This window comes from Saccostrea echinata, unplaced genomic scaffold (genome assembly GCF_033153115.1).
Source record: "Saccostrea echinata isolate AGI-Se365-2 ecotype Australia unplaced genomic scaffold, CSIRO_AGI_Sech_v1 ptg000001l, whole genome shotgun sequence".
NCBI lineage: Eukaryota > Metazoa > Mollusca > Bivalvia > Ostreida > Ostreidae > Saccostrea > Saccostrea echinata.
Genome location: NW_026889750.1, coordinates 29685735 through 29705245, shown reverse-complemented (window position 1 = coordinate 29705245; position 19511 = coordinate 29685735). Strand labels below are relative to the sequence as shown.

Here is a 19511-nt window from a genome sequence, read left to right as displayed (position 1 = left end):
GGATATAAATCGATCGATCAAGAGGAGGGGAGGGAAGGAAGGAGAGAGAAAGAGATTTCAAAGCTCCTTCAAAACAATTTTGAAAACAGTACTCTAGTATTTGAAAAATGATGAAAAAAATGTCTTATATAAAGCATAATTTGTTGTCAACAGATTCCTTTGTTCGACATTAAAAGCCTAACAGCTTTGTAAATAGCGTTTCTTAGAATTTCAATGGGATTAATACAAATATCTTTGCTATTCATTTTATATCTACATTGAGACTCTTTGTCTTTGTTTAAAATGTATAAACACTCGATGAAATCGCCTTACTATCAGAGCACTGGACGATTCAAAAGAGGATTTTCAACGCATCTCGATCCTGAAAATTGAAATAAAAACAAATAAGGAAAAAATACCATCCTTATCGCAATGACACTTTACGTAACATAAATAATGGTGATTCTGAGGTCAAAAGAAAGGAAAATGTGACGCACATAAAGTATATCTGTTCCCTAAAATAGTTAAACATGACTTTCCTGGTTGCTCAAGTTAGTGAAAAATCCACAAGAAATTTGTTGCACCCATTACTCTTTGGCATAACGGGTTAATGTAATACCCCTTTTTTAAAAATAAATTAAGTACCTTTGAAAACTTTTTTAACACAAAGAATCGATAATTATTTTATTGACCATTGATGTAAACAAATATTTAATTGCCCAAGGACAAGATTGAATAATTGCAGTTACTTTCTAGTATTTGCATTTATAACATTGTTAAAGATAACTCTAAGATTGCTTTTGAGGCTCATAAGAAAACTAAGCATATCTTTGTGAATGTGTGCAATCTCTGCGGAAGATCATTGATTTTTGTCCGTGCAGGCTTTGGAACAATAAAATTGAGACTTACTTGTTGTCTGTGTAGTCACTGTGAGACCAAACATTCCACTCGTACTTCCCATTTATCTTTTCCGGCTCTTTCACTGAAAATATAAAGAATTTTAAGTAACATTTTGAAAGCACTCTAACACATTAAATAGAAAATTCAAGAGCTTTTAAATAAAACGTTCTTTTTTCACTTAATATCTTAAATCATGTTTTCTGTCATTGTACCTCTATGTCTGGGTGAAGTTTTCTTCTTGCAGCTGTAAAAAAATTAAGTTGTTAAAGCCAAAATTTAAAAAATATAGTTAAACTTTATAGGAAATGCTACTTACCAAACTCTTGACAACAAACCAGGATGACGAAAACACTTGTACAAGAAGTAAATAAATAGAGCCATCATCAAAGCTGCCAGGAGTACAGCAGGTATGAACCAAGCCAGGTTCTCTGGGTTGTCAAAGAATCCGCCTGTGGAGATGCTTGATCCTCCAGAGCTAGGTGGTGCAGTCGTAGTGGTGGTGGTAGTTGTTGTTGTGGAAGTGGTGGTAGTGGGGTCTATAGAGGGCAGAAATAATCAAAGAAGCCATATAATAGAGGCACCTGGGCAAGGATATATATATTGACATGTGATGGTGTTTTGTTATACTTTCGATTGACATTTTGCCATCACGGTAGCTCAGTCAGTAGAGTGCTCGCTCCGTGATCGGAAGGTCGTGTGTTCGAATCACGGCCGCGACTGACCTAAGTCGACAAAAAATAGGAAGCAACTGTACCTTCGCCGAGCGCTCGGCACTTTGAAGTGAAAGTTGCAGGTCCTGAGACCTTAAAAATCGAGGCCCAAGTCACGGTAGGCGTTGGCACAATAAAGAAACCTCACTGCTCAATGGCCCTGAGTGCTGAGTAAAGATCTAAATTTGAAGCCCTCCACCGGTATATGTTGAAGTAAATGAGTGAAAAATTCTCGAATGGGACGTAAAACAACATACAATCAATCAATCAATCAATCGATTGACATTCGAATGAAAATCGCAAAGAATTTCAATACCAAAAATGTTTTACTTCCTACGATATCTTTTTTTTTCAAAATAATTTACAATTTATAATACTTGTGCAATATTAACACAATCCAAATGTATTCTAAACATAAAAGTAACTTTAAAAAAATACATTCTACTTTTAGAAAATACCTCTGATTACAATGCTAACTGGAGCAGTATCTTGTAGTCCGTCTGCATTAACTGCAGTTAAAGTGAAGTCATACTTCGTGCCCACGGGTACATTGCACAAATCCTGTGCAACGTGAATTGTACCGTCATTCCCTACTAAAAACCCCGTTCCTGAAGTAAGAGTAAAGGTCACGTCCTTATGTTCCTGTTTAACGTCCTTGTCAGTGGCAGTTACTTGACCTGCTGACGACCCGACTGATGAGCATTGTGAAACAAAGAAAGAGTAGCTCCCTTTGTCAAGAACAGGTGCGTTGTCATTTATCTCGTTTATTGTGATTGACAATTGAGTTGTTACAGTATGTCCACCTTTGTCCGTCGCTGTGACTGTGCATGTCACCACTTCCTGTTCCTTCCCAGCAGAATCTAGATCGTATTCTACAGACTGGGTTATGGAACCTTATTTAAATGATTAAATTTCAACATTGTAACTGTATCAAGGACTAATTTTTTTTTAAAGAATAAAATGATAAGGGACTTTATTTCACAACAAGCACCTGTATTTGGATCCATACTGAATTTTCCTTGGTTGGCACCACAGTCCATGGTAAAGGTTTGAACTTCATTAAAATCAGGATCTAGAACTTGTGTACCGGTAAATGGATTGGTCAACATATTTCCTGACTGAAGCATAATATTATCATTTATGGTACTTTTTAAAACAAAAGTTTTTAAATTTAATTTGGAGAGTCAGTCAGACTGTAGTCATGTCACTATGAACTGTAAACATCTTCTTATGGTTTGAGAAGTTTCTTTTTTTTCATGTTTAAAATCAAAAAAAAAAAAAAGTTAAAAATTATATAACAAAATAACGATACTTATTCCTAATTGCATGGAATACATACGATTCTCGAGTGTTACCCATAAGTTATATTGTTTATTTCTCATAAATGGTACATAAAATAAAACCTACCTTTCCTTCTCCTGTTTCTATGGTGTATAGCGACTTAACAAATCCCGTCTGTTGTTCATTTACATCGGTAATGATTATCGTCATCTGTTGCGAGGTTGAACTTTCTCTACCGTCATTTGCAATTATTGTGACGTCATATGTAAGTTTATTAATTGTTCGAAGACTTTCATAGTCAATACCGTCTTTCACAGAAATTACACCAGCTTCAAAAGGAAAAAAAAAATACCGACCACATTGTAATGATATTGATGGCCAAATGAGTGATATTTTATGAGACAAAGAGACGCCATGGTCACCATAGGCAATGAGATTGTGGGAAGTCTGATCTCTTCCTTGAATAAGTACAGGAGAAGGTGAACACATTCACATTCATTAAGCTGATCCAGATTAAAACAAGAGGCCGATGGGCCACAACGCTCACCTGAGTAACTGTGGCCTTGCTGTTTTTCACTTGATTTCTCCCCCCCTTTTGTAGTATTAATTGTGGCCCATCCTTACCCCCAGGGGTCATGTTTTGAATAATTTAGAATCTACACTACCCCAGGATGCTTCCACATAAGTTTCAGTCTTTCTGGCCCAGTGGTTCTTAAGAAGAAGATTTTTAAAGATATTTTCTGCATATTTCAAAGTAAAAAATTGGATTCCCTATTGTGGCCCCGCCCTACCCCCAGGGGTCATGATTTGAATAATTTAAAATCTGCACTACCCCAGAATGCTTCCACATTAGTTTCAGCTTTTCTGGCCCAGTGGTTCTTGAGAAGAAGATTTTTAAAGATTTTTACTACATATTTCAATGTAAAATTTGGATTCCCTATTGTCCCCCCTCCCCTACTCCGGGGGTCATGATTTGAACAATTTAGAATCTACACTACCCCAGAATGCTTCCACGTAAGTTTCAGCTTTTCTGGCCCAGTGGTTCTTGAGAAGAAGATTTTTAAAGATTTTTACTATATATTTCAATGTAAAACTTGGATTCCCTATTGTGGCCCCGCCCTGCCCCCGGGGGTCATGATTTGAACAATTTAGATTTTACACTACCCCAGAATGCTTCCACATAAGTTTCAGCTTTTCTGGTCCTGTGGTTCTTGAGAAGAAGATTTTTTAATGACCCCACCCAATTTTTGTATTTTCTTGATTATCTCCCCTTTGAAGGAGACTTGGCCCTTCATTCTAAAATTTATACTCCCCTTCACGCAAGGATGCTTTGTACCAAGTTTGGTTAAAATTGGCCCAGTGGTTCTTGAGTAGAAGTTGAAAATGTGAAAAGTTTACAGACGGACGTACAGACGACGGACAACGGATGATCAGAAAAGCTCACTTGAGCTTTCAGCTCAGGTGAGCTAAAAAAGAGTTAATTTGAGAAAAATAAGGAAATTGTTTTAGTAAATTATGGTTTACTACAGATTAGAAAAAAAAAACCTTCTTCCTTCATTGCCGCCTCCAAATCACTAACTTTTTCAATTTTTTTTTCTAATCAAACCTTATACAATCAACCAATAATTATGTTTGAGACATATGATCATGCCAAGAATCAAACGTTTATTAATTTCTTTTATAGATTTATCATAATTCCAATAGAAAGTCAAATGAAAATGTGTTTCAACAAAACATGGAGCTGAAAGGATACATTACCGTTAACAATCAAATCGGTATTGAGTTATGCTATGCAGAAAGTAGCACAAATGAAAAACTAAGGTAAGTGTTTCTTCAGGCCCCGGGGCCATAAAACTTAGATGACCTCACTCTTGATCTCAGTCTCACTTTTCCACTAATAATTCCTTTTGGAAAAAGTGGAACTTGGATACAAAATGAGCTCGTCTAAGTTTTATGGCCCTCAGCCAGGTCGAAAAAATAACGTTACTACTTTCACTTCGTCTATTTTATGAGGAGAGTTATTCGAAATAACATCCGGGCTTTTTTATGTATATTTCGATAGACAAAAATAATTCATTCTCGAAATTCTCTTTTTTCAGTCAAAGTTCTGGTTCTTGAAAACATTAAAACTATAGACAATTTTGACAATAAGTAAGCGATTTTAAATCCGTAAAAAATTGTATTTTGTAGAAATCTGAGAAAAACAAAGGTTATATATATTATATATATATTAGGGGTGGCAATCGAATACAGAATTACTAATCGGTTAACCGCAAGTCGTTCTGACCGATTAATCGGTTAATCGTATCGAAAAACATATTTTCCTGGTATTTTCTTTTTTAAGTTAACTATAGTTATATACACAAGAAAACTGTAAAAGACGTTAGTAATATTAATGTTAATGCTTGGTTAATACGCTATATGAACTGTCACATAATTTACAATGTGTGTTTAAAAATATAATTTGACAGATAACTGCGAAGGATAGACGGGGTAAGATACACATTGCAATCATTCAAATCATTTAACAGAACTCAACAAAGATTTAATTAATATCATTAAAGAAATTTAGGACAGGCTGGGTAACGACATAGTGTTTACACAGCAAACACTTCGCAAAATGACCAATTACCCCAACGATTTCAAACTTGAGAGTCTTTATTATCTACCTCCAAATCAGCCGAATCAAATGTGAAAACGTCATAACATCAATATTCAGAGGTTTTTTTGAGATAGTTAATCGAGTTTTAAGGAAATTTACACGTATTTTATTTTTTCCGACTAACCGATTAAGGATTTTATAACCAATTTTCTAACCGATTACCATCGTTCCAATCGAGTAACCGGTTAACCGGTTACAAATTGCTCTCCTCTTATATATATATATATATATATATATATATATATATATATATATATATATATATATATATATATATATATCTATTCTTGTCTATTATCTTCTTTCTAATCATATTTGAATGTCTTCATATAGAACTTTTCTATTTCGAAAGAAATTTTAATTCACTACATCATACTGTTAGCATCCATAGTTAAGTATAACCCTCCCTCCGCCGGACTGTAGGTAACAGTGTATGTATGGGTGTCTCCTGGGTCCTGGTCCGTCACTTGTACTGTAAATACCTCTGTCCCCACGGCCGTATTCTCAGGAACAGTAACTGTGGACGTGGGTATGTTGCTGATAACAGGGACGTGGTTAATATCTGATATACAGAAAAAAGAAGTATATTCTCCATACTTAATGAAGTTACCATAGCAAAAATTTCCATAATAAACCATACTTCATCAAAAGTAAATCCGTGTGATAAAAATAAAGATTCCGAAACCTATTGCACAATTAATTAATATGTACATGTATTTGACATCGCATTATAAACCTACCATTTATATTGATGGTGAGAGTTCCTGGTCCAACAAGGGTGCGTCCATCGTAAGCATAAATATGCATATCGTAAGTTGGAACTTTGTGTAGCATAAGGTCTTCAGTAGCTTTAATCTTTCCATCTAAAAGTAGGATTCTGTATATCGTTTACATGGTATTCTTTAAAAACATTGAAAATTAAGAATATGTATGGAAATTAAATTGGTTTTATTCTATAGCATCAGATATTGAAAAAGCATGATCAGATAAGTTTGTACGTGTATTGTGATTGTAATAGGGTTCGTTGAATAAAAACAAAGTTGGTCCTTGCTTCATTGTTGTATTTTATTAAATAATAGTAACCATGGTAACAATAGAGTAGAGTAGTATACTATAGTAGACCCTTTAATATGGTCAAAAGGTCTGGATGTACATATGGAAAGTTATACAATCATGTAGCTGTGACAGTCCTGATATTCTGGAATTGAACAATCAAAGAAAATAAACTGCTACACCCCAAATCGTATGAAATCAGGAACATCAAGACATCCTGTCAGTTTGAACACAAAGACTGGTATGACCAGTTCCAACCAAAAATACACTGCCCACAAAAAGATTTCCCTCCAAAAACCTCGACCAATGAAATCTCACTGATGGGTTATTTCATAGGTCACTGACCTCTCAAAGTTTATTACAATAAGGGGAACTTATATTTATTAATACTTAAGTAATTCCTAAATAATTATATCTTCTAAAGTATAATATACCTTAAATAAATAATAAACTGCTGAAATATAACTAAGTTAAATTAAATAAATTTCCTGTAAGTAATAATGTCACAATTATTTTGTAGATAATAATACTAAACATGTCAAATAAACACAAAATCCTAAAATACTAAAACTATATACACTTTTCAAATATTTACACTTTACCACATGATCAATATCTGTTTACTTACCTCCAAATATCTCAAATGGACACGGATTTGGTGAACAGGTTTTGTTGTAGAAGATCTGGCTTGAATCGGTATCAGTTGCTAGAGCGCTGAAGATCTCTGTTCCAATCGTTGTGGTTTTTGCTGATACAGCTTGTGTTGCTAAAACGTCAAATAATATTAATGTAAATACAATGAAAGTTCTAACAAACGACTTCAAAGTATGATTCATTCTAGGCTATAAAAATGTTTTAAATACGTTGACTTATAAGGGATATATTCATTTTGGAAACCGGAAAGTACCTGGTAATGTGCCGAGTACTGGTGGCTTATTTGGTAGAATATTAACAGTGTATTCTCCCCATGACGTCAAACTGTATACATCGGTACACGTAACGTTGACCTTATACTGGGACACCATGGAGTATACGAAGTTTGGGTTTTCCGCAGAGTAAATCGAATACACTACAAACAGAGCTGAGTTAAATCATACTCTATAAATATTGTTATACTAAGGGTTCACAAGTTAGTCATATCAAGAATTATTTATAGAACACAAGTTCTGGGTAGTTACCCGACGATCCTGATGCCTGCTTGAGAATAAATTTCGCGCTTCCGGAAGATGGAGTAACTTCATATATAGAGCATGTATAGGTTTGTACATCAGTAACAGAGAGATCTCCGAGCTTAGTCTCTGACGTCACGACCTCAGACAACTCTGAAGCCGATGGAAGGTAAGAGATATCCGGTGCCTGGTTAATTTATCAAAATCAAATCTTGAACCTCTTACTCACATTTTCAAATGAAAAGCAAACTAACAGCATGAACACAGTAAAATTATTACTTAATCAAGTTAATTTCCTATCTTGATTTCGAAGTTTTAAATACAATGCTTTTCTAATTATCATGCACTCTTTATACTCTGGATGACCTTTGATTAGATTCACTTCTGATTGAATGCTTTTTCGGCCCTTCAGCATACTGTACCGTGTTTTCTATGACGATTGTTAACGTTTCTGTCCCAGAATTCCCACACTGATCGGTAACAACAACACTAGCGTCGAAGGTTCCCACTGACCAGGTCCATCCAGCTTTTGGCGCTACCGAGTCTGTGGAACAATTGAACTTCCAAGGACATACCAGTAAACATTGCTAGGTTGTATTATTACCCAGGGTTGCGGTTAAATCATAACTTTCCCACAACCCTCATTTCGAGCCTAACTCTATTTCTAACCGTTAATCTATTCATATCTTTCACTTTTGTCCTGAATTATAACTTTAACCCTGTTCTTAAGCCAAGATTTTACCCAAACATTTATACTGTCATTAATATTTTTTTCCTTTTGGCACATATCTGAATTGAATACATAATAGAGCTACTGTGTTTTCACTTCAGAAATTATGTAAACTGTTCACATTTAACAGAAAGCTTTAAAATTTTATCAAAAACAAGGCTAAAATATTTTGAACTAGATGTAAGAAGACAAAAATACCAGCACGTATTAGCCTCTAAATGTATTCTCTTGTACTTGGATAATTAGTAAAGAAGCCACAATATTCGTTCCATAATTTACAGAAATATATAGGTGTATATAAAATTTAGCATAAAATGATCATGTGAGCATGTGGCTCATGGGCCTTTCTTGTTAGTATTTTCATATCGTTAATTCATTACCAGTTTAATTAAATTTAATTATGTTTAGAAATGTAGAAAAAAAATGACTTTTAGCTATCCCCAACTACCCCCCAGAATGAATTCGAAAATTCCATCACCTTATTGCACCACCAATTACGTTCCAAGAGATGATCTAGCTACTGCAAAAAATGTCAGAGGAGTTCTTGGAAGATGGTTTTTGCAGAACTACGCCTTTATCCGACCGAAAATTGGACCATGAATTCGAAAATTTTCCAAACCTTACTGCACATCAACAATTCCAGATATACCAAAAATGATTTGGCTACTGAGTAAGATTTAAAAGTTCTTGTTACATGGTTTTTTTGTAGAACTAAAACCTTTTTTTCGACGAAAAGATGGCTCCTAGGATAAAAATGAAAACTCCGAAACCTTATTGTACATCTGTAGAATACCATAAATCATATTTCAAAAGATGGTTTGGCTGAGTAAAATGTAACAAGAGTTCTTTTAAAATGGTTTTTGTAGAAAAAACGTCTTTTTTACCAAAATGTGGCGCCAAGATTAAAATAAAAATTCCAAAATCTTTTTGGACATCTACAGGATATCACTAATCAAATTCCAAAAGATGATTTGGCTACTGCGTTGATCTTAGAAAAACGGTTTTGTAGAAAAACGTAGTTTTTCAACATCAATTGGCCCCATAATGAAATTGAAAACTCCCTAACCTTATCTCACATATACAGGAGATCACTTACTAAATTCAAAAGATAAATTGGTTACTGCTTAAAATGTAAAAGGAGTTTGAGGAAGAACAAGGAGTGAAAGGCAGACTGACGGATCAGGACAACAACAATACACCAAACTTTCTTTAGAAAGTGTTGATAAAATAGGTATTACCATCAGTGTATGAGCTTGATTTTGTTGATTGGATTAATTCTTACGTACTAGAGGACACCTCGAATTTATCGGTGTGCGTTTTCAGGCTGACGGACAGCGTCGCCACATCTCCTGAATTATCGTCTGTTACAGTCACTATCATTACTGTTGTGGCGGGAGTTTTGTCTTGGAACGTCTTGGTTGCTGGAAGGTTTTTGAATGTTGGTGCGACATCTGAAAAAAAGTAACTCTACATTTTATTTTTCAAATAAATAAATGGTTACTTTACGTACATGTACCAAAGACAATTTTGTTTTCACTAATCTGTTGAATTGTTTCATTAAAGGTATTTGTATACGCTCCGGAGGCTCTCCATGGCACTATTGATCAAGTTTGCACAAGTCTACATACATTTTTTTCAGTAACCGGATTCAAAGTTCATTTTATTCTGCCCGACAAGATTACTTTGTTTGGGCTATTAAAACATACATTCCCCAAAATTCTCTGCGTTATATTTCAAGCCAGTCTTCTTTATGAACACGTTTTGCGTCGATTGTAACTTTAGTTAAGCAAAACAGCTCTTTAGTGAAATGACAATGGGTGATTAAAAAAATCTCAATCATGCATGAGAAGAAAAAAACGTTTAGTTCACAAAAATAGGATTTGATGCATGTACATTGGATAATGAGACAGTTGATCACCGTTTAAGATGTAACACAAGTCTTAAATCTTACTTGCATCTATCGTGGATTGAACAGCGTATGAACGTTGGCTGAAGAAATTCGCTGTACTCCATTCATAAGATGTCCCCACGGTAGGAGGCGTGGTAAACAACTGCAAATAATTACCACTGGCGGATCCCGCTCCCGATTTATATGGAACCATGTCACTAGATGAACTGTACCTATATCGTGACAAAGATGAAAAGTTTAAAGAGATACGTCATATTCTATAATGAAAATTTCAATTAAGGGCTATTAATTTTATAGGATATTCATAATGGTCACAATATTCAAACAATGCTTCGACATATATTTTAATTTGCACAGGCAATATATTCTATATTTCATTACACTCTATGTTATAAACTTCTGATGGATGTACTGAAGTTGCATGTACTCACCATCCGATGACGTCATTTTGTTTTACCACAACTTGCTGTGCTTGGGGGATGTCAAGACTTTGAACGATCAGCTGACTTGCTTTAGAAAAGAATCATTTGTTGCTTCATTATAAAGGGGCAATAATTTATTAAATACGTCTATCCAATTCTTTCGCAATAATTCCTAACAATGGCTAACATCTAATGGGGGGTCGACTTTCATTGGGAGGGGCGGGATGCTGCCAATTATATATCCCAATCTCAGAATGGTAGCATTCTACAAAGAGCCGATCATGGCTCCCTAAAAACTTAAACGATATGAGGTAGAACAATACTAGACAACTTTGCGTCTAATAGAAGCTTTAAAACTGTTTAGACATTATGGCATACTATAAATATACTTTTTTTCCACGTGTAACTTATTTACGCTATGTACGCGGTCACAAATTTTCCGCAGAAATTTGTCCCAGTGTAAAATAAGTATATTTAAGGCATATAGTTGCAATCTAAGATATCCAGTTAATTTTCTACCCGCAGATTGAACAGAAATGATGATTTCGTGGAATTTTGGCCCCGTTGAAAAAAGTGCGTGTATAGTTTTAAGTTGGATAATTTCAGCAACCTCACTGACTTGAACTGTGAAATTTAAGATTCCACGTTATTTTGCACCCACTGCTGCATTTATACTTAAAAAACTACTGCTAACTATGTGTTCTTCTTGTTTTCTTTTTCTGTTTAATTTTTCGATAAAGAAAATAAATCATTCATATATTGAAAAATACTATAATATTTATCGTATAACTTAATATTATTTAATTATTTGGAATGTCAATGGATGTTATCTAAAGAATAAACAGATTTTAGAAATGGGTTACAACGCAATCAATAACAGTCTGATTTGAAAAAAAATGGTTGAAATGTATGAATCAAAAGGCTAAAAATCTTCTTCCTTTACAGATTGTTGTAAACCTGTCTTTTATTAATTTTCAATCTAAAGTTGAAAATGATCATTTTCAACTTTAGATTGAAAATTAATAAAAGACAATACGTATAAAGTTGATGATGGAAAAACTGAAGTCATTCTGTTTTCCATAAAGTTTAGTTATTAGTTGGACATAATCGTTTAAGTCGATAAAACATCCAAATATGAAGCATATGTGGCAGACTCTGTAGTATCTTTTATTATTTCAAGTTCACTTGGATACTAGTACATCGAGTCGACATATCAATGAAAGTAACTATTGTTAATTGTCGTTGTCGTCGTCGATATATCTAAATGTCGAGTTGAAGGCCACAGCAAGTGGTTTTTTCTCATGAAGACGTTTTTGAATAAATTCTGCTTCATAAGAATAAAAAAAACAGGATGGCTAACAAAGGAGAACAATCAGTGTCCATCAAATTCCAACAGATTGTTGGAAGACCTGGTCTCCAAAGACTACATTGATATTGTCAATGAGGAACTCCATCAACATTTTGATATCAACTTCAGATTACTTGTATGTTGAATCAGAATAATTTTTAACATAGTAATTTTGTAGATGACCAATCACAAGACATGAAAATTTACTAACGGAGAAAAATATTTTGCCATAAAATGTGATCTTCCAGTAACATAAAGTTTTCAGCAGATTAGAGGTGTTAAAAATATAAAATCCAATGTTAGTTCCTATTATTACTTATTTCTAAAACATGAATCACTCACTACAAATGGATTTGATATCTTCCGAGTTTTCCATTTAAAAAAGTTCCAAATCAAAGTTTGAAGATATACTTGGTGTATACAATCACAAAATCTTACTGTTTTGTATGAACTGCTATGGATGTATGTTGAAATGTCATCATAGTTTATAAGAGAGTGAAGTCAGTAATGATTGTAATTATCAGCTCTTAGTGTCTGCATAAAAAGAAGATAAAAACTAGCCCTTCGGAGTTTCATGGAAAAAGAAGTTTTATACTTTAAAAGACAGAAATAAAACAAAGATTGTCTGAGGTCGTATAAAGTTTTCAAGAAAGAAAATTTTAAGAATATTATGTAAGCACAGTAAAAACTTAACATAAAAACTATCTCTATGACGTACAGATTCTGGTTAATTAACATTTTGAAGAAGCAGAATGATTGATTTTGATGAGTATATTTTACAAAGTACTCTAAGACAATAATAAAAGAAGTGATAGATCACGATTCACCAAAATAAAATAAGTTCTTATAACTCTTTTGAAACTGGCAGACACTCTAGGCCTCCAAATCGAAGAAAAAAACTTTTTGGTCATACTTGTTTAGTGTTTATAGTAATTGAAAAATTCTGTAATGTACCGTCCGTGTTCAAGGTACATGTAGAATAATGTATAAGGATGTTTTAATACACAAACATCTATGAAAAGTAACCCTATTAACAACATCGTTAATCCCACTAGTAACAGGTGTACCATAAAAAATGTTCAATTTTTGAGAGAGCACTTTGAAATGAGGAAGAATGTTTTGATACCTTGTTGAAGTAATAAAATGTAATCGTGTGTATATTTGGTATGTTTTTATTGCTACGTGTACATGTACAGTGTATGTATGTTTGTACCATCGTTAAATCAATAAATTGAATTGCGCGTCCTGGTTTTTACAAATTTATTATTTATATAAATTTAAGATGTTGTAAACATGGGTTGCCAATTAAATCTGGTAGAGTTTTATAAGCATTTTTTGATCAAAGTGAATTTGTGACGTGTGACAGAAAAGAATTAGAAACATATTACATGTATCTTGTTTGTATGGGTTTTTTTCCGTTTTGATTATGAGATAAACAAATTTCTACTCAGCCGTTTATATAATATTGAAATTTGTGTGTGAGTTTAGTAGCATTGATAAAAATAAACTCGATGGTATACCAAAATTGTGTAAAGTTTAATGCTCATGTTAAAGCATTATTAATGATTTTAATTAATAAATATGCATATTTTAAAATCAACTTCCTTTCAAAATGAAATGTGAGGCGTTCGCTCTAGAGTCGCGGCGTAAGGAGTTGATCCTTACGTCGCGGGTTCGAATCCCACTGTGGGACGTGGAGACCGGTCCTTCGGATGAGACCGTATAAACCGAGGTCCTGTGTCCCAGTAGGTGCTGGCACGAAAAAGATCCCTCACTGCTCAATGGCCGTAAGTGCCGAGTATAGGACAAAATTTGCAGCTCTCCACCGGCAAGTGGTGGCGTCTCCATATGAGTGAAAAATTCTCGAGAGGGACGTTAAACAACATACAAACAAACAAACAAACATCATCAACTCATTTGTTGCCTGTCTCGTTTTAGAAAATGTTTGCACGTAGAATATGCTCTTGCATATCGAATCAACTGGGAAATATTCCTTTATCCACGTGCGTAAGGTGCCGTGTGATTTTTTTTTCTCATTTTATATGTAAAATATAGACATACACTTTCGTGCCTCTTGGGTGCCTTTTAGTAAAATAACCTGTTTTAAAAGTGTTAAAAAGTTTATCATTGTTCGTAATGTTCACGATCAACTTCTCTTCATTCCATTTTTGGAGGTCCGTGTTTGCTCCCGATTTGTATTGTTTGAATGGACTATGAGCTTGAATACTGTTCGTTATCTCCATATTCCATTATATTTCCAATATTCCTCGTTTTGATCTGCCTGATCAATACATAGGCAGCGGATGCTTACTCCTCCTAGGCACCTGATCCCATCCTTGGTGTTTCCGGAGGTCCGTGTTTTTTCCCTGTTCACGATTTTTATTCTTTACTGGATTGATGAGATTGATCAGTGTTCGTTATCTTCAAACTTTACATTTGTTTTAATGATTAATTTAATTTTGTTATTTATAATATATTTTTTAAATCTTCATTTATACAACTTCTTTGCTGACATAATCAAAAAATGGTCCTGTTTAGTTTTCATTCTTTCTGTCATAAACGTAAATTAACAATTCGTTCATGAATGACATGTTTACATTAAATGCGTTTGAGAGACGGGTGCGTTTTTCTCCTGTCAAATATTGATACATTTCCATTTTATTTCATCCTACAACCTTGCGTAATATCGCTTTATACATTGTATTTTCTTCACAGTTTAGTTTAAATATTTTTTTTAGTCTTTATATGCAATATCAATCTAGCACAATTATGTACCTGAGTTATCATTTTAGCCTTTGGTAAGACAATCAATTGATATTTTTGAATTGTTTTGACTTTTACACTTGCAGTCAATATACGAGGGTTGTTCATGAAGTTCGTAGTCAAACACAATAGTTTTCTTAAGAATCACTTCACATCATGTCACACTGTCAAGCGTGTACGATAATATATATATATATATATATATATATATATATATATATATATATATATATATATATATATATATATATATATATATATATATATATACGATAAAATAAATTTATATATGTATACACCATAATTGAATACATTTTTAAAATTCAAAACAATACATGATAATTTACTAGCGTCATATCAATATACTATAGTTAAACACTTCGTCTACACAGGCTGCACCCCCAAATTCGACGTTGCGCTAGATTTATAACAACGTCATAAGTAGTTGTTACCCTTTTTACATCAAATAACAGTGATTTTCCCTTTCGTAAAGTGTCTCCAAAATCAAGGAACTAAATATATTTCAATAATTTCCAGTTGTTGGAATATTTTTTTTGTTTTTTGTCTCTGACGTCATTTCAGGCATTGGACGCTGCTCCATTCGGATTGCCAACGTCGCTTTTTTTGTTAATTTTAGAAAGATATTATTGTGGGTTTTTTCTTAATAATTTCACTATCTGTCCAATAATTTATACTAAAGCTATCAGAAAATGACTATAGCCGCTTTATTTGCGTATAATTTGACTTAATTGGACTTGCTTATGAAAGATAATTAAATATCTTAAAGATATACACGCTATAATTTGCGTAAGTTAAAAATAAAGTTGGAAATTTATTTATTTTGTTCACCAAATAAAGTTACGAAAATATTGTAAATTACACAACTGAAAATGAACGCATTATAAAGATCTCAAATTATAATTATTTATTATCCTACTAGGAAAGTAATGCCTCTATTTAAATTCATGCATCATGTGACACCGTCACTACTTTGAGATTGATAAACAAAAATGGCGTCAAGAAAACGAGGTAGGCCGTTTGGTATACAAAATAACTTTTGACATGGATGGCATACGTTTTATGCTTAAAGATACTTATCTTTGAAAACAACCAGTATTAACCATCTACTCTGTAATGACAGATATTAACTTTTATTCAAAATCGTAGTCAAAGTGCAACGTATCTCGTTGTCTATGATTTCCCGCGGACATGCGTGTCTATATACTGTTTACGCACTTCCTTCATCAATATTCATTATTAGGCTGAATTCTTAATTGCAGATCTTGTTTAATTGTTTTGTAATTACAACGACTTATTTAGTAAAACTTTGTGGAAAGTAATTATTTTCTATTACACATCATGTTTCTCAAATCATTTAATCATTTTGTTTCACGTAAAAAAATCGCGTTTATATAGCGTGTATATCTTTAATCCAAAAACTTTATTTATAAGTTTATAGCTTTTTAAGCCTGGTAGTGCGCATGACGCGCACTACCTGCGACCTTTAAAGACCGCTATGTTTACAAAATGATTAAGTTCAAACAATTAAACCCAAACCATTCGGATTTAAATTTCTTCACAAATATATATATATATATATATATATATATATATATATATATATATATATATATATATATATATATATATATATATATATATATATAATTAGTACATCTAGGACCATTCAGTTTGATGAAAATGTTAAAAGTTGTTGTCCACGAACTTGTTGAACAACACTCGTATTTCTATAAAATATTCTGAAAAATATTAAAAATACTTTATTGTACTGACTTTCAAAACTCTACATGACATTTTATTCCCAAATACCAACGCAAAACGCTTAATATATACCTGGGGTTTAAAAAAAAAACATAGTACGATATACCGAATATTTGAATATATTCGAATGTACTTTCATAGAGTTATTCACAATTTTGACACTCCTAATGGAGAGAGAGAGAGAGAGAGCTTTACTTACGAGAGTCAAATGAGTAGATATTTTCCCCAATCAATTTATACTTTGAACCCTCTGGACGCCATATTTGTAGGTTGATTGATCCCCGACTCTGAATAAAGACCTTCCAATTGACCAGTACTCCACAGCAGCCAACGGTGAAGGACGAATCTGTCATTAAATAGCCAGTACCTGAAGAAGAAAATAAAAGTGAATGTAATGGTGAATTTCGTCATTAATTATGTACCTGAAGAGGTGCCTCTTACCCAGGCATTTAGCTTAGGTCAGAGGAGTGAAACCCAAGATTCTCTGATGAGACTCTATAGTTCTATCAGTTTGTACTAAAAGAAGTTGCGACAGAACTTGGAATATACCTTTTATTAGCTTAACATTTACAGAATTGTACATCTTGATGTGTACTAAACTTGCACTATTTTATTAACTGTGCAGAAGTAGCATCTTTAAACGAATTTTACAGCCTAAAAAATACAGAATCTATGAATTTTGTAATAGTTTCCTAATTCTTATGTACCATGTTTTATTCAAATCAGACCATAATTGTTGGAGGAATATCTTTTGTAAGCAAAATCTAAAACCGGAACACAGAATTTTCTACCTAAGGTTACTATACCTGTGTTCCAAATTTTATTGAAATTGAACCATATCTGTAGGACGATTAACATTTTGAAAGAATTTCATGCATTATATACTACCATTGAAAACCATGGGTAAATCTTCAACAGATGTCTCTGTTAAAATTTTATGCCTTAAATCAGTTTGGGGATTTAATTTCCCTACAATCGGAAAACCCTGAAAAGTATATATCTTATAACAACGATTGTAATTAAAAATAAATGGCTGAAGAATTTCAAATTCTCCCTCATCAGTAAGGATTCTTTTTCGTGAACTGAACTGGAAGCGAGTGGTACCGTACATTTTTATAAAGAAGTTTTTTTTTTAGGGGGGGGTACACTTACCCGTGTTGTTATCCAAAGTCTCGTTGTTATAAACTGGATCCGCTCCTAAAGTTGTCATACCAGTACAGGCAATTCCTGTAAAAGAAAAAAAAAAATTATTGCCGGAAGAAATGTTCCTGTATATCCTGATCTATCCTTTTTATTATTGCTAGTAGTAGCTGGAAAGTTGTTGGTTATATTTTTTTAAGCTTTTAAGATCACAGCTTTTTGTAATTATTAAGTATTTCCTAAGACTAAACACACTTACCCTCAATTAGGTTAAATTTTAATGCAAAAAGGATCAAAATTATGAAACATTTCTGCAACATTTTTATCCTGTTTTACTTCTGTTGTGATTAAGATTTAGTGAACGAACTCGCACTGAATTTTCCAGTAGAGTCGGATTATTTCATTTACTTGGGCATTCAGATTGGCTTTAGATACCATTTTTATCATTATGCTATATGGGCATAGAGGTGAAATGATGTTGAATATCGGTTATGTCCGTGTTCAGTTGCACGGATTTAAAAATCATACGGACCACGTGTTGAAGAGATAAATGCGCCTTTGAAGAAAAAAATAAATCAAAAGAACCCTGCGAAGATTTTTTTTCCTTCAAATAAAAATCAATTCTTGGGGTGTATTGTTAACAACAAACCTAAATTAAAATAGGTGATGTAAAAAATATTATGTCCTGTCACTGTTTGATTGGATCAATTTCAACACGTATCTTTCTCAAAAAGAGTTAAATTGTAGAAGATATTAAGTATGCGTCATAAATACATCAAAACGATTTGGTGGAAGTTATCTAACTACAACGCGGACGGAACATCGCCAAAAACATGCACAGTGTTGTAACTTGAATATTTACTTGAATTAATATTCATACTGCAAATTCAAGCATACTGATGAGGCCAATCCATGATTTTATCGTATCAACTTCAAGTATTTTGTTTTTGATTGGTGGTATTTATGCATTGGTATTATGGACTACCGATATCAACATGCTACAATTGATTTTTTTTAACTTATTTAATCACAATAAATCTTAATTTCGATTATTTCTATCTACTTCGTATTTGCTGTGAATTTAACAAAACAGTATGGGCTGTAAAACTGTTTGTAACCTTCAAAAATAATTTTCTTGAAATATTTGACTTATTTTTGCACTTTGGCATGTCTATTAGATGCTTATTGTACAGTGTTGGGTTATGTCGCATTTTCAGGTGATATTTAAATATTCATGGAAAGAGTAATACGTTTTCGATTCTCTATTCTCTAAGAATAAAGTCATTCGAAGATTCTTTTTAGTGTATAGCTAAAGTTATTCCCACTCACCAACGTATGATTATTTGATGCTTCATTTAATAACTTTTTAAAACACATCTTTATATATTTATTAATTACGATCTATCTTTTGAAGAGAAGGAAAAATTAAAATGTTTAAGAATAAATTGAAGTTTAGAGGTATGCGCGGAATTATTCAATTATTGCGCACATTAATTAAATTGTTGATTTCTTCAACTGAAGAAGTATATTTAATATCATTAATCAATTTGAAAAGAGCAGTAATTCCATTATTGCAAGCATCATTTCAGCAGACTAATTAATGCAATGAAAAATTGAATGATACGCGCAATTATTCTGAATTAATATTTGAAGAGATCTCTTA

General features: G+C 33.0%; 1 protein-coding gene across 1 annotated transcript; it reads right to left on the bottom strand.

Annotated features, from left to right (window-relative positions):
• Positions 1 to 307: 307 nt before the first annotated feature.
• LOC133196631 (protocadherin-like wing polarity protein stan) lies at positions 308 to 17918 on the bottom strand. The gene is made up of 18 exons (XM_061332499.1): positions 17861 to 17918; positions 16908 to 17075; positions 10825 to 10903; positions 10436 to 10605; positions 9771 to 9935; positions 8177 to 8298; positions 7764 to 7941; positions 7493 to 7654; positions 7214 to 7351; positions 6273 to 6395; positions 5909 to 6094; positions 2997 to 3199; positions 2581 to 2707; positions 2048 to 2482; positions 1196 to 1415; positions 1092 to 1123; positions 889 to 961; positions 308 to 361 (listed from the first exon to the last, which is right to left on the bottom strand). The coding sequence occupies exons 1-18, from the start codon at positions 17916 to 17918 to the stop codon at positions 346 to 348; spliced, it is 2655 nt and encodes an 884-aa protein (XP_061188483.1). The 3' UTR covers positions 308 to 345.
• Positions 17919 to 19511: the final 1593 nt, after the last annotated feature.